Below are 26872 nucleotides of genomic sequence, written 5' to 3' on the forward strand. Positions count from 1 at the left end.
GAGGGCAGAGATGGAGGACTAGAGGGCAGAGTACTGTGTAGTGCTGTGGTGGCAGAGTGAGAGTCAGAATGGCATCTGTCACTACAGATCAGTCTGTCACCCATCCTGCACACTGTTTCCTGTTTTAGGTTCCTCAGGAAATCAATGCTAAGCTGACTAGTGACGATAGCAGGCTTCTTCTTCTGGCCTGTCTGGCCTGTCTGGCCTGTCTGGCCTGTCTGTCCTGTCTGTCCTGTCTGTCCTGTCTGTCCTGTCTGTCCTGTCTGTCTGTGTGTGTCTGAATGTCTGACAAATATATTTTTTTTTGTTTGTTACTTTTTACCCCTTTTTATCCCCAATTAGTAGTTACAGTCTTGGGGAAAACACCATCCAGCTGGCGACCGACGCTGGGCCAATTGTGTGCCACCTTATATGACACAGCCTGGGATCAAACCCGGGTCTGTAGTGACGCCTCAAGCACTGCCTTAGACCGCTGCGCCACTCGGAAGGAGGCTCTGTCTTTTCTCTCCCTCTCTCCCTCTCTCTCTCTGTACCATCTATGCTCAGCTCGCTCAGCTCTACATAGTGTCAGTTCAGCTCTATGGGGCTCCACTAACATTAGTAGCATGCCTGTAATGGGGCTGGAACAGTTATAATGTTAGATGGGTTTATAGCAAGCATGTACTGGGAGCTATGGGAGCCTTGCTGAGGACCCTGCTCTGGAGGTTAGGTCAGAGGTTATCATCACTGCTGACGCCTCCCCCCCCTACAGGCAGAACTCTCGCTCCCCCAATGAGAGAGGGAGGAGGGGGGGGGGGGCTACAGGCTGAACTCTCTCTCCCCCACTGAGAGAGGGAGGAGGGGGGGGGGGCTACAGGCTGAACTCTCTCTCCCCCACTGAGAGAGGAAGGAGGGGGGGGGGGCTACAGGCTGAACTCTCTCTCCCCCAATGAGAGAGGGAGGAGGGGGGAGGCTACAGGCTGAACTCTCTCTCCCCCAATGAGAGAGGGAGGAGGGGGGGGCTACAGGCTGAACTCTCTCTCCCCCACTGAGAGAGGGAGGGGGGAGGGGGGGCTACAGGCTGAACTCTCGCTCCCCCACTGAGAGAGGGAGGGGGGAGGGGGGCTACAGGCTGAACTCTCGCTCCCCCAATGAGAGAGGGAGGAGGGGGAGGGCTACAGGCTGAACTCTCTCTCCCCTACTGAGAGAGGGAGGAGGGGGAAGGCTACAGGCTGAACTCTCGCTCCCCCACTGAGAGAGGGAGGGGGAGGGGCTACAGGCTGAACTCTCTCTCACAAACTGAGAGAGGGAGGGGGGGATACAGGCTGAACTCTCTCTCCCCCACTGAGAGAGGGGGGGGGGGGCTACAGGCTGAACTCTCGCTCCCCCAATGAGAGAGGGAGGAGGGGGGGAGGGGAGGCTACAGGCTGAACTCTCTTTCCCCCAATGAGAGAGGGAGGAGGGGGGGGGATACAGGCTGAACTCTCTATCCCCCAATGAGAGAGGGAGGAGGGGGAGGGCTACAGGCTGAACTCTCTCTCCCCCAATGAGAGAGGGAGGAGGGGGGGAGGCGACAGGCTGAACTCTCTCTCCCCCAATGAGAGAGGGAGGAGGGGGGGAGGCGACAGGCTGAACTCTCTCTCCCCCTATGAGAGAGGGAGGGGGGGGCTACAGGCTGAACTCTCGCTCCTCCAATGAGAGAGGGAGGAGGGGGGGGGATACAGGCTGAACTCTCTCTCCCCCACTGAGAGAGGGAGGAGGAGGGGGGGGGCTACAGGCTGAACTCTCGCTCCCCCAATGAGGGAGGAAGGGGGGGGCTACAGGCTGAACTCTCTCTCCCCCAATGAGAGAGGGAGGAGGGGGGGGCCTACAGGCTGAACTCTCTCTCCCCCAATGAGAGAGGGAGGAGGGGGGGCGGCTACAGGCTGAACTCTCTCTCCCCCACTGAGAGAGGGAGGAGGGGGGGGGGACTACAGGCTGAACTCTCTCTCCCCCACTGAGAGAGGGAGGGGGGGATACAGGCTGAACTCTCTCTCCCCCACTGAGAGAGGGAGGGGGGGATACAGGCTGAACTCTCGCTCCCCCAATGAGAGAGGGAGGGGGGGAGGGATACAGGCTGAACTCTCGCTCCCCCAATGAGAGAGGGAGGAGGGGGGGGGAGGCTACAGGCTGAACTCTCTCTCCCCCAATGAGAGAGGGAGGAGGGGGGGGGAGGCTACAGGCTGAACTCTCTCTCCCCCAATGAGAGAGGGAGGAGGGGGGGGGCTACAGGCTGAACTCTCTCTCCCCCAATGAGAGAGGGAGGAGGGGGGGGGGGCGACAGGCTGAACTCTCTCTCCCCCTATGAGAGAGGGAGGGTGGGCTACAGGCTGAACTCTCTCTCCCCCACAGAGAGGGAGAGGGGGGCTACAGGCTGAACTCTCGCTCCCCCAATGAGAGAGGGAGGAGGGGGGGGGGATACAGGCTGAACTCTCTCTCCCCCACTGAGAGAGGGAGGAGGGGGGGGGGGCTACAGGCTGAACTCTCGCTCCCCCAATGAGAGAGGGAGGAGGGGGGGGAGGCTACAGGCTGAACTCTCTCTCCCCCACTGAGAGAGGGAGGAGGGGGGAGGGGGCTACAGGCTGAACTCTCGCTCCCCCAATGAGAGAGGGAGGAGGGGGGGGGGGGGGGGGGGGGGGGCTACAGGCTGAACTCTCGCTCCCCCAATGAGAGAGGGAGAAGGGGGGGGGGGGTGTTACAGGCTGAACTCTCTCTCCCCCACTGAGAGAGGGAGGAGGAGGGGGGGGGCTACAGGCTGAACTCTCGCTCCCCCAATGAGGGAGGAAGGGGGGGGCTACAGGCTGAACTCTCTCTCCCCCAATGAGAGAGGGAGGAGGGAGGAGGGAGGAGGGATGAACTCTCTCTCCCCCAATGAGAGAGGGAGGAGGGAGGAGGGAGGAGAGCTGAACTCTCTCTCCCCCAATGAGAGAGGGAGGGGGGGGGGCTACAGGCTGAACTCTCTCTCCCCCAATGAGAGAGGGAGGAGGGGGGGGTGGCTACAGGCTGAACTCTCTCTCCCCCACTGAGAGAGGGAGGAGGGGGGGAGGGGGATACAGGCTGAACTCTCTCTCCCCCACTGAGAGAGGGAGGAGGGGGGGAGGGGGATACAGGCTGAACTCTCTCTCCCCCACTGAGAGAGGGAGGAGGGGGGAGGGGGCTACAGGCTGAACTCTCTCTCCCCCACTGAGAGAGGGAGGAGGGGCGGTTGGCTACAGGCTGAACTCTCTCTCCCCCACTGAGAGAGAGAGGAGGGATGAGGGCTGAACTCTCTCTCCCCCAATGAGAGAGGGAGGAGGGAGGAGTGCTGAACTCTCTCTCCCCCACTAAGAGAGGGAGGACGGCTGAACTCTCTCTCCCCCACTAAGAGAGGGAGGAGGGCTGAACTCTCTCTCCCTCAATGAGAGAGGGAGGAGGGGGGAGGGCTTCAAGCTGAACTCAATTTTTATATTTAAATTTAAGGGCTTTATTAGCATTTGAAAAATATGTTAACATTGCCAAAGCAAGTGAAATAGATAATAAACAAAAGTGAAATAAACAATAAAAAGTAACAGTAAACATTACACTCACAGAAGTTCCAAAAGAATAAAGACATTTCAAATGTAATATTATGTATATATACAGTGTTGTAATAATGTGCAAATAGTTAAAGTACAAAAAGGAAAATAAATAAACATAAATATGGGTTGTATTTACAATGGTGTTTGTTATTCACTGGTTGCCCTTTTCTTGTGGTAGCAGGTCACAAATCTTGCTGCTGCGATGGCACATTGTGGCATTTCACGCAGTAGATATGAGAGTTCATCAAAATGGGTTTGTTTTCGAATTCTTTGTGGGTCTGTGTAATCTGAGGGAAATATGTGTCTCTAATATGGTCATACATTTGGCAGGAGGTTAGGAAGTGCAGCTCAGTTTCCACCTCATTTTGTGGGTAGTGTGCACATAGCCTGTCTTCTCCTGAGAGCCAGCTCTGCATACGGCGGCCTCTCTCAATAGCAAGGCTATGCTCTCAATAGCAAGGCTATGCTCTCAATAGCAAGGTTATGCTCACTGAGTCTGTACATAGTCAAAGCTTGGGGTAAAGGAAAAAGAGGTAGAGTTTTTCTCCTACTCTTGGCTCAACTTTATAAAGCTGTATTCAGTACTCACATGTAATGTAGTAATTCATATTCTTCTTAAACTCCAGGCCCATATAGTTGGGACTAAACTCCTGGAACTTGATGGTGAACTTGATGTCCTTCTCTGGCTTGTTACAGTTGACCAGTACGTTGGGGTCCATGACCGTGCTGCACCCCTCCGCCTGCTCTCTCCTGACCAGGTACAGCTTATAGAACTCATAGTCTCGTCCTGGCTCAGCCTTGGGGCAGATAATGTCCAGCTTGTCCCCGATGTCTGGGTAGATGACCACCCCTCTACCTGACAGGAACCTGAGGGGAGGAGAAGAGACATAAGATATCTGGGTAGATGACCACCCCTCTACCTGACAGGAACCTGAGGGGAGGAGAAGAGACATAAGATATCTGGGTAGATGACCACCCCTCTACCTGACAGAAACCTGAGGGGAGGAGAAGAGACATAAGATATCTGGGTAGATGACCACCCCTCTACCTGACAGGAACCTGAGGGGAGGAGAAGAGACATAAGATATCTGGGTAGATGACCACCCCTCTACCTGACAGGAACCTGAGGGGAGGAGAAGAGACATAAGATGTCTGGGTAGATGACCACCCCTCTACCTGACAGGAACCTGAGGGGAGGAGAAGAGTGTTAATAAGATGTCTGGGTAGATGACCACCCCTCTACCCGAACATCTACTTTGTGCATTACACAAGTCATTTTTCCAACAATTGTTTACAGACAGATTATTTCAATTATAATTCACTGTATCACAATTCCAGTGGGTCAGAAGTTTACATACCCTAAGTTGGCTGTGCCTTTAAATTCCAGAAAATTATGTCATGGCATTAGAAGTTCTGATAGGCTAATTGACATAATTTGAGTCAATTGGAGGTGTACCTGTGCATGTATTTCAAGGCCTACCTTCAAACTCAGTGCCTCCTTGCATGACATCATTGAAAAATCAAACAAAATCAGCCAAGACCTCAGAAAAGAATTGAGACCTCCACAAGTCTGGTTCATCCTTGGGAGCAATTTCCAAACACCTGAAGGTACCACGTTCATCTGTACAAACAATAGTACGCAAGTATAAACACCATGGGACCACGCAACCATCATACCACTCAGGAAGGAGATGCGTTCTGTCTCCTAGAAATGAATGTATTGTGGTGCGAAAAGTGCAAATCAATCCCAGAACAACAGCAAAGGACCTTGTGAATATGCTGGAGGAAACAGGTATAAAAGTATCTATATCCACAGTAAAACGAGTCCTATATCGACATAACCTGAAAGGCAGCTTGGCAAGGAAGAAGCCACTTCTCCAAAACCGCCATAAAAAAGCCAGACTACAGTTTGCAACTGCACATGGGGACAAAGATCGTAATTTTGGGAGAAATTTCCTGTGGTCTGATGAAACAAAAATAGAACTGTTTGGCCATAATGACCACCGTTATGTTTTGAGGAAAAAGGGGGATGCTTGCAAGCCGAAGAACACCATCCCAACCGTGAATCACGGTGTCACGACTTCTACCGAAGTCGTTGCCTCTCCTTGTTCGGGTGGTGTTCGGCGGTCGACGTCGCCGGTCTTCTAGCCATCATCGATCCATTTTTCATTTTCCATTGGTTTTGTATTGTCTTCCCACACACCTGTTTTCAATCCCATCCATTATCTCTTGTGTATTTAACCCTCTGTTTCCCCTCATGTCTTTGTCAGAGATTGTTTTATGTCAACTGTTGTTATTTGGTGTATAGGTGCGCGACGGGTCCTCGTACCCATGTTTATTTTATGTATGTACATTTTCGTGTTTGGAGCATGTTAAGTGGACATTTATTAAAAGTCTCCATTTACACTCAGTTTAACTCTCTTGCACCTGACTTCCCTGCCACCTATACACACGGCTCTGACACACGGGGGTGGCAGAATCATGTTGTGGGGGTGCTTTGCTGCATGAGGGACTGGTGCACTTCACAAAATAGATGGCATCATGAGGATGGAAAATTATGTGGATATATTGAAGCAACATCTCAAGACATCAGTCAGGAAGTAAAGCTTGGTTGCAAATGGGTCTTCCAAATGGACAATGACCCCAAGCATATTTCCAAAGTTGTGGCAAAATGGCTTAAGGACAACAAAGTCAAGGTATTGGAGTGGCTGAAAAAGCTTGTGCGAGCAAGGAGGCCTACAAACCTGACTCAGTTACACCAGCTCTGTCAGGAGGATTGGGCCAAAATTCACCCAACTTATTGTGGGAAGCTTGTGGAAGGCTTGTGGAAGGATACAAGCTTGTGGAAGCTTGTGGAAGGCTTGTGGAAGGATACAAATGTAAAGGTAATGCTACCAAATACTAATTGAGTGTATGTAAACTTCTGACCCACTGGGAATGTGATGAAAGAAATAGAAGATGAAATAAATAATTATCTCTACTATTATTCTGACATTTCACATTCTTAAAATAAAGTGGTGATCCTAACTGACCTAATACAGGGAATTTTTACTAGGATTAAATGTCAGGAATTGGGAAAAACTGAATTTAAATGTATTTGGCTAAGGTGTATGTAAGCTTCCGACTTCAACTGTACATCTACAAATTACCTCGACTAACCTGTACCCCCGCACATTGACTCGGTATCGGTACCCCCTGTATATAGCCTCGTTATTGTTATTTTATTGTCTTACTTATTATTATTTTTTACTTTAGTTTATTTGGTAAATATTTTCTTAACTCTTTCTTGAACTACACTGTTGGTCAAGGGCTTGTAAGTAAGCATTTAACGGTAAGGTCTACACTTGTTATATTCGGCGCATGTGACAAATACAGTTTGATTTGATGTCTGTAAATGCCTCCATGTTCCCAAAAATGGCCCATAGGGACCTGGTCAAAGGTAGTGCACTACATAGGGAATAGGGACCTGGTCAAAAGTAGTGCACTACATAGGGAGCTGGTCAAAAGTAGTGCACTACATAGGGAATAGGGACCTGGTCAAAAGTAGTGCACTACATAGGGAATAGGGACCTGGTCAAAAGTAGTGCACTACATAGGGAGCTGGTCAAAAGTAGTGCACTACATAGGGAATAGGGACCTGGTCAAAAGTAGTGCACTACATAGGTAATAGGGACACAGTCACTGTCAGGACGTTAACGTTGGGTTCCAGTTCATTCCTTTTCTTTAAGTGGGTAGATTCCACAGACCTCTAAAATGATACAACTGTTTTCTCATGATGATGCCAGGAGTCTGGGGTAATGGCCTTGTACAGTATAGCAAGCATTAGAACCAGAGAGGAGGTGAATGACAAAATATTAAAAACACAATCTGTAATTTGAAAAGCCTGAACCTTGACCCTGTGATAAAGAGTAAAGAGCTGAGAGCGCGGTCTGCTCGGGCCAGACAGGCTGAACCATTGTTCTGGACTATTTTGGGGTTTATAATGTCAACAGGGTACAGTCCCAGTTAGCCAGCACATTAAACCAGACAGCCTGACGCACCGTGTGTGTGTGTGTGTGTGTGTGTGTGTGTGTGTGTGTGTGTGTGTGTGTGTGTGTGTGTGTGTGTGTGTGTGTGTGTGTGTGTGTGTGTGTGTGTGTGTGTGTGTGTGTGTGTGTGTGTGTGCGTGCGTGCGTGCGTGCGTGCGTGCGTGCGTGCGTGCGTGCGTGTGTGTGTTCATGGGCAGTAGCGTTACTATCAGTAGATGAGATCTGACCATGGCAGCAGATTTGAGGATTTAGAGGAGCGAGAAGCATTTGTTGTTTATACTGAACCTTCATGGTTTAACAGGACATCAGGGGATACAGAGACTCTAGTTCTCTGTCTACGTGTCTCTCTCTCTAGCTCTCTGTCTCCGTGTCTCTCTCCAGCTCTCTGCCTACGTGTCTCTCTCTCTGTCTCTGTCTCTAGCTCTCTGTCTCTGTATCTCTCTGTCTCTCTCTCTAGCTCTCTGTCTCTGTATCTCTCTGTCTCTCTCTCTAGCTCTCCGTCTCTCTGTCTCTCTCTGTCTCTGTCTCTCTCTCTCTAGCTCTCCGTCTCTCTGTCTCTCTCTCTGTCTCTGTATCTCTCTGTCTCTCTATCTAGCTCTCTGTCTCTCTCTCTAGCTCTCTGTCTCTCTCTCTAGCTCTCTGTCTCTCTCTCTAGCTCTCTGTCTCTCTCTCTAGCTCTCTGTCTCTCTCTCTAGCTCTCTGTCTCTCTCTCTAGCTCTCTGTCTCTCTCTCTAGCTCTCTGTCTCTCTCTCTAGCTCTCTGTCTCTCTCTAGCTCTCTGTCTCTCTATCTAGCTCTCTGTCTCTCTGTCTCTCTCTCTAGCTCTCTGTCTCTCTCTCTAGCTCTCTGTCTCTCTCTCTAGCTCTCTGTCTCTCTCTCTAGCTCTCTGTCTCTCTCTCTAGCTCTCTGTCTCTCTCTCTAGCTCTCTGTCTCTCTCTCTAGCTCTCTGTCTCTCTCTCTAGCTCTCTGTCTCTCTCTCTAGCTCTCTGTCTCTCTCTCTAGCTCTCTGTCTCTCTCTCTAGCTCTCTGTCTCTCTCTAGCTCTCTGTCTCTCTCTCTAGCTCTCTGTCTCTCTAGCTCTCTGTCTCTCTAGCTCTCTGTCTCTCTAGCTCTCTGTCTCTCTAGCTCTCTGTCTCTAGCTCTCTGTCTCTAGCTCTCTGTTCTCTAGCTCTCTGTTCTCTAGCTCTCTGTCTCTCTAGCTCTCTGTCTCTCTAGCTCTCTGTCTCTCTAGCTCTCTGTCTCTCTAGCTCCCTGTCTCTCTAGCTCCCTGTCTCTCTAGCTCTCTGTCTCTCTAGCTCTCTGTCTCTCTGTCTGTCTCTCTAGCTCTCTGTCTCTCTAGCTCTCTGTCTCTCTAGCTCTCTGTCTCTCTGTCTCTCTAGCTCTCTGTCTCTCTAGCTCTCTGTCTCTCTCTCTGTCTCTCTCTCTGTCTCTCTGTCTGTCTAGCTCTCTGTCTCTCTCTCTAGCTCTCTGTCTCTCTCTCTGTCTCTCTCTCTGTCTCTCTCTCTGTCTCTCTCTCTGTCTCTCTCTCTGTCTCTCTCTCTGTCTCTCTCTCTGTCTCTCTCTCTGTCTCTCTCTCTGTCTCTCTCTCTGTCTCTCTAGCTCTCTGTATCTCTGTCTCTCTAGCTCTCTGTATCTCTGTCTCTCTAGCTCTCTGTCTCTCTCTCTGTCTCTCTAGCTCTCTAGCTCTCTTTTCCGCCCTCTCTCTCTCTTCCGCCCTCTCTCTCTCTCTCTTCCGCCCTCTCTCTCTCTCTCTTCCGCCCCTCTCTCTCTCTCTTCCGCTCTCTCTCTCTCTCTTCCGCTCTCTCTCTCTCTCTCTTCCGCCCTCTCTCTCTCTCTGTCTTCCGCCCTCTCTCTCTCTCTGTCTTCCGCCCTCTCTCTCTCTGTCTTCCGCCCTCTCTCTCTCTGTCTTCCGCCCTCTCTCTCTCTGTCTTCCGCCCTCTCTCTCTCTGTCTTCCGCCCTCTCTCTCTCTGTCTTCCGCCCTCTCTCTCTCTCTCTTCCGCCCTCTCTCTCTCTCTCTTCCGCCCTCTCTCTCTCTCTCTTCCGCCCTCTCTCTCTCTCTCTTCCGCCCTCTCTCTCTCTCTCTTCCGCCCTCTCTCTCTCTCTCTTCCGCCCTCTCTCTCTCTCTCTTCCGCCCTCTCTCTCTCTCTCTTCCGCCCTCTCTCTCTCTCTCTTCCGCCCTCTCTCTCTCTCTCTTCCGCCCTCTCTCTCTCTCTCTTCCGCCCTCTCTCTCTCTCTCTCTTCCGCCCTCTCTCTCTCTCTCTCTTCCGCCCTCTCTCTCTCTTCCGCCCTCTCAATTCAATTCATGGGGCTTTATTTGGATAGGGAACACATGTTTACATTGCCAAAGCAAGTGAAACAGATAATAAACAAAAGTGAAATAAACAATAAAAAGTAACAGTAAACATTATACTCACAGAAGTTCCAAAAGAATAAAGACATTTCAAATGTCATATTATGGCTATATACTGCGCTGTATGTCACGTTCCTGACCTATTTCTGTTAGTTTGTTATGTGTGTTAGTTGGTCAGGACGTGAGGTTGGGTGGGCATTCTATGTTTTCTGTTTCTGTGTTGGTTTTGGGTTGCCTGGTATGGCTCTTAATTAGAGGCAGGTGTTTGGCGTTCCTCTAATTAAGAGTCATATTTAGGTAGGCGTTGTCACAGTGTTCGTTGTGGGTGATTGTCTTCCGTGTCTGTGTCTGTACACCACGCGGGACTGTTTACGGTTTGTTCAGTTTGTGTAGCCTATGTTTCCTATTCGTGCGTTTTTCTTGTTTTATGTAAATACGTCGTCTAGGTTTGTCTACACCGTTTGTTGTTTTTTTTAGTTTAGTCAAGTTCGTGTTTTCGTTAATAAAATATGTCATTTCACTACGCTGCGCCTTGGTTCCCTCAATACTCCTCCTCTTCAGATGAAGAGGAGGAGGACTGCCGTTACACTGTAACAATGTGCAAATGGTTAAAGTACTAGTATATGTATGTTGTTTGTTTTCAAATTCTTTGTGGATCTGTGTCTCTAATATCTGTGTCTAAATATGTGTCTCTAATATGGTCATGCATTGGGCAGGAGGTTAGGAAGTGCAGCTCAGTTTCCACCTCATTTTGTGGGCAGTGTGCATATAGCCTGTCTACTCTTGAGAGCTGTGTCAAGCAATTATCTTTTTGTTTTCTCATGATTTGGTTGGGTCTAATTGTGTTGCTGTCCTGGGGCTCTGTGGGGTGTGTTTGTGTTTGTGAACAGAGCCCCAGGACCAGCTTGCTTAGGGGGCTCTTCTCCAGGTTCATCTCTCTGTTGTTGATGGCTTTGTTATGGAAGGTTTAGGAATCACTTCCTTTTAGGTGGTTGTAGAATTTAACGTCTCTTTTCTGCATTTTGACAATTAGTGGGTATCAGCTTAATTCTGCTCTGCATGCATTATTTGGTGTTTTACGTGGTACAAGGAGGATATTTTTGCAGAATTCTGCATGCAGTCTCAATTTGGTGTTTGTCCCATTTTGTGAATTCTTGGTTGGTGAGTGGACCCCAGACCTCACAACCATAAAGGACAATGGGTTCTATAACTGATATAAGTATTTTTAGCCAGATCCTAATTGGTATGTTGAATTTTATGTTCCTTTTGACGGCATAGAAGGCCCTTCTTGCCTTGTCTCTCAAATCGTTCACAGCTTTGTGGAAGTTATCTGTGGCACTGATGTCGAGGTACTGAGGCCGAGGTATGTATAGTTTTTTGTGTGCTCTAGGGCAACGGTGTCTAGATGTCTAGATGGAATTTGTATTTGTAGTCCTGGCAACTGGACCTTTTTTTGGAACACCATTATTGTCTCCCCATCCTCTCTCTCTCTCTTCCACCCCCCTCTCTCTCTCCCCATCCTATCTCTCTCTCTCTCCACCCCCCTCTCTCCCCATCCCCTCTCTCTCTCCACCCCCCTCTCTCCCCATCCCCTCTCTCTCTCCACCCCCCTCTCTCCCCATCCCCTCTCTCTCTCTCTTTCCACCCCCCTCTCTCCCCATCCCCTCTCTCTTTCTACCCCCCATCTCTCTCTCCCCATCCCCTCACTCTCTCTCTACACCCCCCTCTCTCTTTCTACCCCCCCTCTCTCTCTCCCCCATTCCCCCTCCCTCTCTCCACCTCCCTCTCTCTCGCCCCATCCTCTCTATTTCCACCCCTCACCTCTCTCTCCCCATTCCCCCTCTCTCTCTCCCCATTCCCCCTCTCTCTCTCCCCCATTCCCCCTCTCTCTCCACCCTACCCTCTCTCCCCACCCCCCACCCTCTCTCCCCACCCCACCCTCTCTCCCCACCCTCTCTCTCTCTCCAGCCCCCTCGCTCTCTCTCCAACCCCACCCTCTCTCTCCAACCCCACCCTCTCTCTCCAACCCCACCCTCTCTCTCCAACCCCACCCTCTCTCTCCAACCCCACCCTCTCTCTCCAACCCCACCCTCTCTCTCTCTCTCTCTCTCTCAGAGTGTGTACTCCCTGCCACCTTATGTACATTCTATCATCACTCAGCTCATTAGACTTCTAAACGACTCGCTGTCAGAGAGAGATACAGAGAGAGAAGAGATTCCCAGCCTTCATTCCTATTCTATTTGGATAGAGGAATTACCAGATGTCTTCATTGACTAGGAGTGGGAGGAATAGAAAGGATAAATCCTAAATGAGATGTTAAAATGATCAGAATGGACTGTGTTAATGTGATGAGATGATTAAATGATCAGAATGGACTGTGTTAATGTGATGAGATGATTAAATGATCAGAATGGACTGTGTTAATGTGATGAGATGATTAAATGATCAGAATGGACTGTGTTAATGTGATGAGATGATTAAATGATCAGAATGGACTGTGTTAATGTGATGAGATGATTAAATGATCAGAATGGACTCTGTGTTAATGTGATGAGATGATTAAATGATCAGAATGGACTCTGTGTTAAGGACTCCATCAGTCGCTAATAGGATCTACAAGATGCAAGCGTGAGGCATAAACAAGTTACCATAGCAACATGAGGCTTTGAAGCTGACCACCCCTTTCCGCCCCCACCCCCCCCCATCTTTCCTTTTCACCCTTCCTTCATTCATTAACTCTTCCACACACATGTGCGTGTACCAGGGTTTCCGTTCGGAAAATTTGGCACCGGACATAATGACCGGCAAGATTTTAATTTACCTGACATTTGGGAAATTGACCAGACATCCATATGCATTGGGTGTGTATAGCATTAGGGCATCCTCCCACGGTACTCAAAATCACATTTACATTACTGTCATTCATCTTAACAGAATAGAAATTAGCCTGTAAAGTAGAACCATGTGCTTTATACCAACATGAAAGGTTGTATGGAATTAACGCAGTAGGTTAGGAGAATTAACGCAGCAGGTTAGGAGAATTAACGCAGCAGGTTAGGAGAATTAACGCAGCAGGTTAGGAGAATTAACGCAGCAGGTTAGGTGTCACGCCCTGGCCTTATTATTCTTTGTTTTCTTTATTATTTTAGTTAGGTCAGGGTGTGACATGGGGAATGTTTATGTTTTGTTGTTTTGGGTGTTTATTTGGTAAAGGGGTTAATGGGTGTAGTATATGGTTTTGTGTTGAGTGTAGATGTTTAGCATTGTCTATGGTGGTTAGTTATCTAGGAGAGTCTATGGTTACCTGAATGAGTTCCCAATTAGAGACAGCTGATTTCGGTTGTCTCTGATTGGGAGCCTTATTTAGGGTAGCCATAGGCTCTCATTGGTTGTGGGTAATTGTCTATGTAGAACGTTTGTAGCCTGTATGTATGTATGTATGTATGTATGTATGTATGTATGTATGTATGTATGTATGTATGTATGTATGTATGTATGTATGTATGTATGTATGTATGTATGTATGTATGTATGTATGTATGTATGTATGTATGTATGTATGTATGTATGTGCACAACGTTTGTAGCTTCACGGTCGTTTTGTTGTTTTGTTATTTTGTTTAAGTGTTTCGTGTTTATTGTTTGTCATCTTTTAAAAATAAAAGAAGATGGCTTATTTTCCAACTGCTGCATTTTGGTCCGTCAATCCGCCACACGATCGTGACAGAATTACCCACCATAGGACCAAGCGGCATGGAAGGCGGCAACAGGACCTACCTACACAGGATCTCTGGAGTTGGGAGAAAGAATTGGAAAGAGATGGACATTGGGATCAACCTGGAGAATATCGCCTCCCTCGTGAAGAGCTGGAGGCAGCGAAAGCCGAGAGGAGGCGATATGAGGAGGCAGCACGGAGACAAGGCTGGAGACCCGTGAGTACAACCCAAAAATTTCTTGGGGGGGGCCTTAAAGGGAGTGTGGCGAAGTCAGGTAGGAAACCTGCGCCTACTCCCTGTACTTACCGTGGAGAGCGGGAGTACGGGCAGACACCGTGTTAGCAGTAGAGCGCACGGTGTCTCCTGTACGCGTGCATAGCCCGGTTCGGTACATTTCAGCTCCACGTATCGGCCGGGCTAGACTGAGCGTTGAGCCGTATGTCATGAAGCCGGCCCAACGCATCTGGTCACCAGTGCGTCTCCTCGGGCCGGCGTACATGGCACCAGCCTTACGCATGGTGTCCCCGGTTCGCCTACATAGGCCGGTGCGGGTTATTCCACCTCCCCGCACTGGTCAGGCGACGGGGAGCATAGAACCAGGTAAGGTTGGGCAGGCTCGGCGTTCAAGGGAGCCAGTACGCCTGCACGGTCCGGTATTTCCGGCGCCACCTCCCCGCCCCAATCCAGTACCACCAGTGCCTCCTCCACGCACTAGCTATATGGTGCGTGTCTCCAGCCCTTTACCACCAGTGTCTAAACCACGCACCAAGCCTCCTGTGTGTCCCCAGAGTCCTGTGCGTCCTGTTGCTGCTCCCCGCACTAGCCCTGAGATGCGTGTCCCCAGCCCGGTGCCACCAGTCCCGGCACCACGCACCAGGCCTACAGTGCGCCTCAGCCGGCAGGAGTCTGCAGTCTGCACAGCGTTGACTGAACTGCTCGTCTCCCCAGCGCCATCTGAGCCATCCGTCTCCCCAGCGCCATCTGAGCCATCCGTCTCCCCAGCGCCATCTGAGCCATCCGTCTCCCCAGCGCCATCTGAGCCATCCGTCTGCAATGAGCCTGCAAAGCCGCCCGTCTGCCATGAGCCTGCAAAGCCGCCCGTCTGCCATGAGCCCACTGAGCCGTCCGCCAGACAGGAGCCGCTAGAGCCGCCAGCCAGACAGGAGCCGCTAGAGCCGTCCGTCAGACAGGATCTGCCAGAGCCGCCAACCAGACAGGATCTGCCAGAGCCGCCAACCAGACAGGATCTGCCAGAGCCGCCAACCAGACAGGAGCAGCCAGATCAGTCAGCCAGCCATGAGCAGCCACATCCGTCAGCTAGCCATGAGCAGCCAGATCCGTCAGCTAGCCATGAGCAGCCAGATCCGTCAGCTAGCCATGAGCAGCCAGATCCGTCAGCTAGCCATGAGCAGCCAGATCCGTCAGCTAGCCATGAGCAGCCAGATCCGTCAGCTAGCCATGAGCAGCCAGATCCGTCAGCTAGCCATGAGCAGCCAGATCCGTCAGCTAGCCATGAGCAGCCAGATCCGTCAGCTAGCCATGAGCAGCCAGATCCGTCAGCTAGCCATGAGCAGCCAGATCCGTCAGCTAGCCATGAGCAGCCAGATCCGTCAGCTAGCCATGAGCAGCCAGATCCGTCAGCTAGCCATGAGCAGCCAGATCCGTCAGCTAGCCATGAGCAGCCAGATCCGTCAGCTAGCCATGAGCAGCCAGATCCGTCAGCCAGCCATGAGCAGCCAGATCCGTCAGCCAGCCATGAGCAGCCAGATCCGTCAGCCAGCCATGAGCAGCCAGATCCGTCAGCCAGCCATGAGCAGCCAGATCCGTTAGCCAGCCATGAGCAGCCAGATCAGTTAGCCAGCCATGAGCAGCCAGATCCGTTAGCCAGCCATGAGCAGCCAGATCTGTCAGCCAGCCATGGGCCGTCCCTCAGTCCGGAGCTGCAGTCCCTCAGTCCGGAGCTGCAGTCCCTCAGTCCGGAGCTGCCATTCCTCAGTCCGGAGCTGCCCCTTACCCTGGAGCTGCCCCTTACCCTGGAGCTGCCCCTTACCCTGGTGCTGCCCCTTACCCTGGTGCTGCCCCTTACCCTGGTACTGCCCCTTATCCTGGTACTGCCCCTGACCCTGGTACTGCCCCTTACCCTGGTACTGGTCCTTAGTCCGGAGCTGTCCCTTAGTCCGGAACTCCCCCTTAATGCAATGGGGTTAATGTGGAGGGGGGTCGGTTGGAGGAAGCCTAGGAGGTGGTTAGGTACTGTGGTGACGTGGGGACTACGACCAGCGCCGGAGCCGCCACCGTAGAGGGGAGCCCACCCAGACCCTCCCCTAGACTGTGTATGGTGCGCCCGGAGTTCGCGCCTCAAGGGGGGGGTTATGTCACGCCCTGGCCTTATTATTCTTTGTTTTCTTTATTATTTTAGTTAGGTCAGGGTGTGACATGGGGAATGTTTATGTTTTGTTGTTTTGGGTGTTTATTTGGTAAAGGGGTTAATGGGTGTAGTATATGGTTTTGTGTTGAGTGTAGATGTTTAGCATTGTCTATGGTGGTTAGTTATCTAGGAGAGTCTATGGTTACCTGAATGAGTTCCCAATTAGAGACAGCTGATTTCGGTTGTCTCTGATTGGGAGCCTTATTTAGGGTAGCCATAGGCTCTCATTGGTTGTGGGTAATTGTCTATGTAGAACGTTTGTAGCCTGTATGTATGTGCACAACGTTTGTAGCTTCACGGTCGTTTTGTTGTTTTGTTATTTTGTTTAAGTGTTTCGTGTTTATTGTTTGTCATCTTTTAAAAATAAAAGAAGATGGCTTATTTTCCAACTGCTGCATTTTGGTCCGTCAATCCGCCACACGATCGTGACATTAGGAGAATTAACGCAGCAGGTTAGGAGAATTAACGCAGCAGGATAGGAGAATTAATGCAGCAGATTAGGAGAATTAATGCAGCAGATTAGGAGAATTAACGTAACAGGTTAGGGGGAATTAACGTAACAGGTTAGGGGGAATTAACGTAACAGGTTAGGAGCATTAGGTAAAGGTTAGGAGCATTAGGTAAAGGTTAGGAAAAGGGTTAGGGTTGTATCCCTTCTAGCCATGACCGGGCGCGCCCCACTCCTCATCCCTTCTAGCCATGACCGGGCGCGCCCCACTCCTCATCCCTTCTAGCCATGACCAAGTGCGCCCCACTCCTCATCCCTTCTAGCCATGACCGGGTGCGCCCCACTCCTCATCCCTTCTAGCCATGACCGGGTGCGCCCCACTCTCCATCCCTTCTAGCCATGACCGGACCGCCCCACTCCCCATCCCTTCTAGCCATGACCGGACCGCCCCACTCCTCATCCCTTCTAGACATGACCGGGTGCGCCCCACTCCTCATCCCTTCTAGCCATGACCGGGCGCGCCCCACTCCTCATCCCTTCTAGCCATGACCGGGTGCGCCCCACTCCCCATCCCTTCTAGCCATGACCGGGCGCGCCCCACTCCCCATCCCTTCTAGCCATGACCGGGTGCGCCCCACTCCTCATCCCTTCTAGCCATGACCGGGTGGTCGGGGTGTGACTAGGGGGGTTAATCTAGGTTGTTTTATTTCTATGTTGGCCTGATGTGGTTCCCAATCAGAGGCAGCTGTTTATCGTTGTCTCTGATTGGGGATCATATATAGGCAGCAACGTGTAGTTGCCTGTGAGCACTCCATAACTTCACGTGTGGTTTGCTCTTTATTGTATTTTGTGCGGTTCACTTCTAATAAAATGTCAAACCGATTTCACGCTGCGCTTTGGTCTAAATGTTATTACAACGATCGTGACAGAATAAGCTCAACTGAAATGCACCAATTGCATATTACACATATCATTCATTACCTTACTCTAGTCTACAGTATCAATGAATTCCCAATAAAGCAGATGAACAGCTGAGGAAAAACAGAAGTCATTAGAAACAACATTAAAAGTCCTGAAAATGAACTACAGATTCAATTGGGGGGATATAGGGAGCACACATGAGGACATTTTTCTCTGTTGAGATAATTTCCTTATTAATTTCTAGCCAGATGTAAAATGTTCCTGTTTTGACTAATTGAATAGAGTGGAAATGGTTGATCGCCCCCTCAGTATGGAGAAGCTGTCTTCATTAAAGTATGGGGATTCTCTCTCTCTCTCTCTTTCTCTCTCTCACACACACTCTCTCACTCTCTCACTATCTCACTTTCTCTCACTCAAACACACCCTGTCTCAGCCTGAATCTCAGCCTGTGAAGCAGCATGAACAGCCCATATATCAATTAGAATTCATTAGCATTGTTCAGACAGACCAATTAGCCTGCAACTACAGGACCTTGGCAACTACAGGAACTTGCCAACTACAGCAACTGGCCAACTACAGGAACTGGCCAACTACAGGAACTTGCCAACTACAGGAACTTGCCAACTACAGGAACTTGCCAACTACAGGAACATGCCAACTACAGGAACATTTCAACTACAGGAACATGTCAACTACAGGAACTTGCCAACTACAGGAACATGCCAACTACAGGAACATGCCAACTACAGGAACATGCCAACTACAGGAACTGGCCAACTACAGGAACTTGCCAACTACAGGAATCTGCCAACTGCAGGATCATGCCAACTACAGGAACATGGCAACTACAGGAACATGCCAACTACAGGAACTTGCCAACTACAGGAACCTGCCAACTACAGGAATCTGCCAACTGCAGGAACATGCCAACTACAGGAACATGTCAACTACAGAAACTTGCCAACTACAGGAACTTGCTAACTACAGGAACATGCCAACTACAGGAACATGCCAACTACAGGAACATGGCAACTACAGGAACATGCCAACTACAGGAACATGTCAACTACAGGAACATGCCAACTACAGGAACATGCCAACTACAGGAACTTGCTGCATACAGGAACATGCCAACTTTAGGACCTTGCCAACTACAGGAACTTGCCAACTACAGGAACATGCCAACTACAGGAACATGCCAACTACAGGAACATGCCAACTACAGGAACATGCCAACTACAGGAACATGCAAACTACAGGAACATGCCAACTACAGGAACATGTCAACTACAGGAACATGTCAACTACAGGAACATGTCAACCACAGGAACTTGCCAACTACAGGAACCTGCCAACTACAGGAACCTGCCAACTACAGGAACATGCCAACTACAGGAACATGCCAACTACAGGAACATGCCAACTACAGGAACATGTCAACTACAGGAACTTGCCAACTACAGGAAATTGCCAACTACAGGAAATTGCCAACTACAGGAACATGCCAACTACAGGAACTTGCTACATACAGGAACATGCCAACTTTAGGAACTTGCCAACTACAGGGACATGCCAACTACAGGAACATGCCAACTACAGGAACATGCCAACTACAGGAACTTGCCAACTACAGGAACTGGCCAACTACAGGAACTGGCCAACTACAGGAACATGCCAACTGGAGCCAGATACAGGTACACTATTCTCCTGTCTACACACACACACACACACACACACACACACACACACACACACACACACACACACTCACTCACTCACTCACTCACTCACTCACTCACTCACTCACTCACTCACTCACTCACTCACTCACTCACTCACTCACTCACTCACTCTATTCTCCTCTCTAACAGATCCAGTAATTATCCCTCCATGAAAAGTGTTTTGTCACCAATTATCACTTCACTGCTATCATCTACTATGCCAATGTGTCAGCCCTGTTGTACAATACAACACATGGAAACCCTTTCTATTGTACAGACCTGAACCATAAAGGTTATCTCCATCTATAAACACCCCGGCGGCCTATAAACACCCCGACGGCCTATAAACACCCCGACGGCCTATAAACACCCCGACGGCCTATAAACACCCCGACGGCCTATAAACACCCCGACGGCCTATAAACACCCCGGCGGCCTATAAACACCCCGACGGCCTATAAACACCCCGGCGGCCTATAAACACCCCGGCGGCCTATAAACACCCCGACGGCCTATAAACACCCCGACGGCCTATAAACACCCCGACGGCCTATAAACACCCCGACGGCCTATAAACACCCCGACGGCCTATAAACACCCCGACGGCCTATAAACACCCCGACGGCCTATAAACACCCCGACGGCCTATAAACACCCCGACGGCCTATAAACACCCCGACGGCCTATAAACACCCCGACGGCCTATAAACACCCCGACGGCCTATAAACACCCCGGCGGCCTATAAACACCCCGGCGGCCTATAAACACCCCGGCGGCCTATAAACACCCCGACGGCCTATAAACACCCCGACGGCCTATAAACACCCCGACGGGTTATAAACACCCCGACGGCCTATAAACACCCCGACGGCCTATAAACACCCCGACGGCCTATAAACACCCCGACGGCCTATAAACACCCCGACGGCCTATAAACACCCCGACGGCCTATAAACACCCCGACGGCCTATAGACACCCCGACGGCCTATAGACACCCCGACGGCCTATAGACACCCCGACGGCCTATAAACACCCCGACGGCCTATAAACACCCCGACGGCCTATAAACACCCCGACGGCCTATAGACACCCCGACGGCCTATAGACACCCCGACGGCCTATAGACACCCCGACGGCCTATAAACACCCCGACGGCCTATAAACACCCCGACGGCCTATAAACACAAAGGGCACAGCCCAGACTGTCACGGACACAGCCCACACTGTCACAGACACAGCCCACACTGTCACAGACACAGCCCACACTGTCACAGACACAGCCCACACTGTCACAGACACAGCCCACACTGTCACAGACACAGCCCACACTGTCACAGACACAGCCCACACTGTCACAGACACAGCCCACCCATACTGTCACAGACACAGCCCACCCACACTGTCACAGACACAGCCCACCCACACTGTCACAGACACAGCCCACCCACACTGTCACAGACACAGCCCACCCACACTGTCACAGACACAGCCCACCCACACTGTCACAGACACAGCCCACCCACACTGTCACAGACACAGCCCACACTGTCACAGACACAGCCCACACTGTCACAGACACAACCCACACTGTCACAGACACAACCCACACTGTCACAGACACAACCCACATTGTCACAGACACAACCCAGACCGTCACAGACACAGCCCAGACCGTCACAGACACAGCCCAGACCGTCACAGACACAATCCAGACCGTCACAGACACAACCCAGACCGTCACAGACACAGCCCAGACCGTCACAGACACAGCCCAGACCGTCACAGACACAGCCCAAACCGTCACAGACACAGCCCAGACCGTCACAGACACAGCCCAGATTGAATACACTGCATACTCTGTTGCTTTATAAGTGTTAATACAGACATTCTCTCTGCCTTCCCCATCTCTCTCTCCCTCCCTCAATATCTCTCTCTTTCTTTCTCCCCCTCTCTCTACCTCTGACCCTTTATTTTCCTCTATCTATCTCTCAGAGGTTCAGGATTCTGGTAACTCACTATCTATCTATCAGAGGTTCAGGATTCTGGTAACTCACTATCTATCTCTCAGAGGTAGAGGATTCTGTTAACTCACTATCTATCTCTCAAAGGTAAAGGATTCTGTTAACCTTTTCTCAATAGGGGGTGCTGTTTTCACTTTGTAAAAATTTGTTCCCAAATTAAACTGCCTCGTACTCAATTCTTGCCCGTACAATATGCATATTATTATTACTATTGGATAGAAAACACTCTCTAGTTTCTAAAACCGTTTGAATTATATCTGTGAGTAAAACAGAACTCAAGTTGGAGCAAACTTCCTGCCAGGAAGTGAGAAATCTGAAATCAGGCAATCTGTTCCAGGATCAGTTTATTAATTTGCATGTATTCTATTGGTCGACATGCACTGCATACGCCTTCCCCTAGATGTCAGCAAGCAGTGAGAATTGGAATGGAGTTGCTAGGCAGATCTGAGGCCATATAAATGGTCTTGGAACGTGGGGTGCACTCTTTTCAACGTTCGTCATGGCGCAAGACAGACCTCAGAATGGCATTCTGAAAAGCTCTCGTTATAGGCCTTAGATATATCCGGCTCTGATTTTATTCGATATAGGTGTTAAAGACATCATAATGTAGTTATTTTAAACCGAGTTATATCAGTTTATATCAGTATATTGCGATTTTCGGATATTTCTTTGTGCTGCGTTATAGTGAGTTGGGCACGTCTGGGCCACATAGCTAATGTTTGCTGCTAATTCCTAAGTTGAAGACGGCAATCTACAACCGAGCAACGATGATTCTGGACAAAGGACAACTTGCCCAAGATTCTGATGGAAGCTCATCAAAAAGTAAGAACTATTTATGAAGTTAATTCGTTGTTCTGTTGAAAAATGTTGACCTACTATTCCGCCATTAATTTCGGTGCGGTCTCGCTTTAACGCACGCTGTATGTCGTAGTAACGTTAATTTTAAAAATCGAACACAGCGGTTGCATTAAGAACTAATATCGAACTAGTATCTTTCATTTGCTGTCCAACCTGTATTTTTTTGTCAAGTTTATGATTAGTTATTGATTAGATTAGGTGCCTCTCCCAAGATTTCTCCCGACATTTTCTTTGCAGCTTGGCTACTATTCTCATTGTATAACCACGATTTGTGCCGCTAAATATGCACATTTTCGAACAAACTCTATATTTATTGTGTAATATGATGTTATAGGACTGTCATCTGAAGAAGTTTGAGAAGGTTAGTGAAAAAATGTATATCTTTTGCTGGTTTATTCGTTATCGCTATTGTTGGCTTGAATCAATGCTGTTGTGTGGTTGGCTATTGTAGTAAGCTAATATAATGCTATATTGTGTTTTCGCTGTAAAACACTTAAAACATCTGAAATATTGGCTGGTTTACAAGATCTTTCTCTTTCATTTGCTGTACACTGTGCATTTTTCATAAATGTTTTATGATGAGTATTTAGGTAATTCACGTTGCTCTCTGTAGTTATTCTAGTTGCTTTGGTGAGAGTTGTGATGGTGGCTGCAATGTAAAACTATGATTTATACCTGAAATATGCACATTTTTCGAACAAAACATATGCTATACAATAAATATGTTATCAGACTGTCATCTGATGAAGTTGTTTTTTGGTTAGTGACTATTTATATCTTTATTTGGTCGAATTTGTGATAGCTACCTATGCAGTAAAAAAATGGTGGGAAAAAAAAGTTGTGTCTTTTGCTATCGTGGTTAGCTAATAGAAATACATATTGTGTCTTCCCTGTAAAACATTTTAAAAATCAGAAATAATGGCTGGATTCACAAGATGTGTATCTTTCATCTGGTGTCTTGGACTTGTGATTTCATGATATTTAGATGCTAGTATTTACTTGTGGCGCTATGCTAGGCTATGCTAGTCAGCTTTTTTACTGATGAGGGTGCTCCCGGATCCGGGATTGTGACCAAGTAGAAGTTAACTCACTATCTCTCAGAGGTAGAGGATTCTGTTAACTCACTATCTACATCTCAGAGGTTCAGGATTCTGTTAACTCACTATCTATCTCTCAGAGGTTCAGGATTCTGTTAACTCACTATCTATCTGTCAGAGGTAGCAGCATACCACCCTGCATACCACTGCTGGCTTGCTTCTGAAGCTAAGCAGGGTTGGTCCTGGTCAGTCCCTGGATGGGAGACCAGATGCTGCTGGAAGTGGTATTGGAGGGCCAGTAGGAGGCACTCTTTCCTCTGGTCTAATAAAATATCCCAATGCCCCAGGGCAGTGATTGGGGACACTGCCCTGTGTGTAGGGTGCCGTCTTTCGGATGGGACGTTAAATGGGTGTCCTGACTCTCTGAGGTCATTAAAGATCCCATGGCACTTATTGTAAGTGTAGGGGTGTTAACCCCGGTGTCCTGGCTAAATTCCCAATCTGGCCCTCAAACCATCATGGTCACCTAATAATCCCCAGTTTACAATTGGCTCATTCATCCCCCTCCTCTCCCCTGTAACTATTCCCCAGGTCGTTGCTGCAAATGAGAACGTGTTCTCAGTCACCTTACCTGGTAAAATAACGATAAAAAATAAAAGAGGTAGAGGATTCTGTTAACTCACTCTAGTTGGCATGCAGTGAAAATCCCATTCAGCGTGACTCATCTCATCCCAAACTGACAGCACACACAACAAACACATAACATTAATATGACCTGCCTCAATCATTATCAAATGAGGAACAGCTTTCCTCAGGTAAACACAGAGGGATATATATATATATATATAGAGCGAGAGTGTAAGATATAGAGGGAGGGAGGGAGGAGAGTTTAGGCCTGTTTCAGTCAGAGAGTATAGTCTTGGTCATGAGGTCTCTCTGTGACCCTCACACACAGAGAGCTCATTCTCCCCCCGTTCCTCCTCCCATCGCAGCAACACACACCCTCACACTCTCTTTTTCACGCACACACACACACAGACACTCAGCCAGCTGCCTCCCATAACAAAGGCTCAGCCACAGATGGACACTGCATGCTCAGTAAAGATCTCTCTTCTCGGCAGCCAAACCAGCCTAGCCACAACCACTCACTGTTTGTGTGTGTGTGTGTGTGTGTGTGTGTGTGTGTGTGTGTGTGTGTGTGTGTGTGTGTGTGTGTGTGTTTGTGTGTTTGTGTGTGTGTGTTTGTGTGTTTGTGTGTGTGTGTGTGTGTGTTTGTGTGTGTGTGTGTGTGTGTGTGATTGTGTGTGTGTGCGAGCGAGCGAGAGAATACCAGAAGGCTCAGAGGGAGGCTGGTTCTGGATTGGGGTGGATTCTCTCAGGGCAGCGAGTTGGACCCAGATCCAAGGTTCTAATCAGACCACAGCAGCCAAGAGAGAGAACAGGATAGCCTTGCAGGGAGGAACAATAGCATCTCTCATATTCACTGGACAACATTTCACTCCCAGAAACGAAAGAAAGAATGATAATGATTATCAAACCTTCCCAGCTGTATGGTGAACCAGAGGACATCGGCACTACAGTGTGTATGTCCCAAAGTGCACCCTATTCCCTATATAGTGCTCTACTTTTGACCCGGGCTCAGGTCAAAAGTAGTGCACTATGTAGGGGATGGGATTCAATTTGGGGCGTTGCCCCTGAGATGGGCCAACACAGGCATCTGAACAGTCCGAAACTACTTCTGAGGGGGAACAACTTTCTGCAATGTGTCAAATCAATCAAGGACACTTGCAAAGCCCTGGCTACTTCTCAACCAGTCCAACAATCAATGAAAATGAGAATGATTTTCATACCATACGGATGTAGGATCCTAATTTGATCCAGTTTGCTACAGCAGGAAAATAGTCCTGCAGCAACAGGAAATATTAGTTATTATGTGGATTATAATTAATTGTCATTTTTGTAGGGGTTAATACATTTTTCATGAGGGAAAATCAAGTCTGACATTTCTAAGTGAAAACTACAAACTTCAGAAACCTTTTTAAACCTCAAATACACAACAAGTTTTACATTTCCTGCTCTGCAGGAAAGTTCTCGTGCAACAGGGTGATCAGATTATGATCCTACATCTGTACATGGAACAGAGAGGATTGTGGTAGTCAGAGCATTTATATGTGGGTTTGACTGTGGATGAGACCTCCTGTTTCAAGTTTAACGGGGAACGCTTTGTCTTCAAAGCAAAGTCAAATCTATATTTCATGGATGTGTGTGTAAGGTACACCGTACGTGATGGTTAAACACGTGTTAACACAAGCCAGCTACAGCAGAAAAGCTTTGAGTGTTGGAGACAAGGGAAAAGAACGAGAGAGGAAGCTATGAGAGAGAGAGGGGAAGCTATGAGAGTGAGAGAGAGAGAGAGGAAGCTAGGAGAGAGAGAGACAGAGATAGAGAGAGAGAGAGAGAGAGAGAGAGAGAGAGAGAGAGAGAGAGAGAGGAAGCTAGGAGAGAGAGGGGGGAGCTAGGAGAGAGAGAGAGAGAGGAAGCTAGGAGAGAGAGGGGGGAGCTAGGAGAGAGAGAGAGAGAGGGGAAGCTAGGAGAGCGAGAGAGAGAGGAAGCTAGGAGAGAGAGAGAGAGAGAGAGAGAGAGAGAGAGAGAGAGAGAGAGAGAGAGAGAGATAGAAAGCTAGGAGAGAGAGAGAGCGAGAGAGAGAGAGGAAGCTTGGAGAGAGAGAGAGATTCTGCATGCAGAATTCTGCAAAAATGTCCTTAGTGTACAACATAAAACACCAAATAATGCATTCAGAGCAGAATTAGGCTGATACCCACTAATTATCAAAATCCAGAAAAGAGCGGTTAAATTCTACAACCACCTAAAAGGAAGCGATTCCTAAACCTTCCATAACAAAGCCATCACCTACAGAGAGATGAACCTGGAGAAGAGCCCCCTAAGCAAGCTGGTCCTGGGGCTCTGTTCACAAACACACCCCACAGAGCTCCAGGACAGTGACCTGTTGCCATAAGAAAAGGGCAACCAGTGAAGAACAAAACACCATTGTAAATACAACCCATATCCATGTTTATTTAACACAAACACAAACAGACCACCCAGAGCCCCAGGACAGCAACACAATTAGACCCAACCAAATCATGAGAAAACCAAAGGATAATTACTTGACACATTGGAAAGAATTAACAAAAAAACAGAGCAAACTAGAATGCTATTTGGCCCTAAACAGAGAGTACACAGTGGCAGAATACCTGACCACTGTGACTGACCCAAACTTAAGGAAAGCTGTGACTATGTACAGACTATGTACAGTGAGCATAGCCTTGCTATTGAGAAAGGCCGCCGTAGGCAGACACAGCTCTCAAGAGTAGACAAGCTACATGCACACTGCCCACAAAATGAGGTGGAAGATTTGTGACCTTTTACCACAATAAAAAAAGGCAACCAGTGAAGAACAAACACCATTGTAAATACAACCCATATTTATGTTTATTTATTTTTCCTTTTGTACTTTAACTATTTGCACATCGTTACAACACTGTATATAGACATAATATTATTATTTTGGAACCTCTGTGAGTGTAATATTAATTTCACTTTTGTTTATAATCTTCTTCTCTTGCTTTGGCAATGGAAACATATGTTTCCTATGCCAATAAAGCCCTTAAATTGACTATTTAGAGAGAGAGAGAGAGAGAGAGAGAGAGAGAGAGAGAGAGAGAGAGAGAGAGAGAGAGAGACAGAGAGAGAGAGAGAGAGAGAGAGA

At 48.7% G+C, this 26872-nt stretch overlaps 1 protein-coding gene across 1 annotated transcript in view; it reads right to left on the bottom strand.

Annotated features, from left to right (window-relative positions):
• Nucleotides 1-26872, bottom strand: part of LOC129827369 (ephrin-B1-like) — a 175809-nt gene that overhangs the window by 94364 nt on the left and 54573 nt on the right. The window contains exon 2 of the mRNA XM_055888146.1: nucleotides 4165-4442. Within this exon, the coding sequence (XP_055744121.1) occupies nucleotides 4165-4442 (278 nt within the window). The remainder of the gene's footprint in view (nucleotides 1-4164; nucleotides 4443-26872) is intronic.

Source organism: Salvelinus fontinalis, chromosome 29, assembly GCF_029448725.1.
Source record: "Salvelinus fontinalis isolate EN_2023a chromosome 29, ASM2944872v1, whole genome shotgun sequence".
Taxonomy (NCBI): domain Eukaryota; kingdom Metazoa; phylum Chordata; class Actinopteri; order Salmoniformes; family Salmonidae; genus Salvelinus; species Salvelinus fontinalis.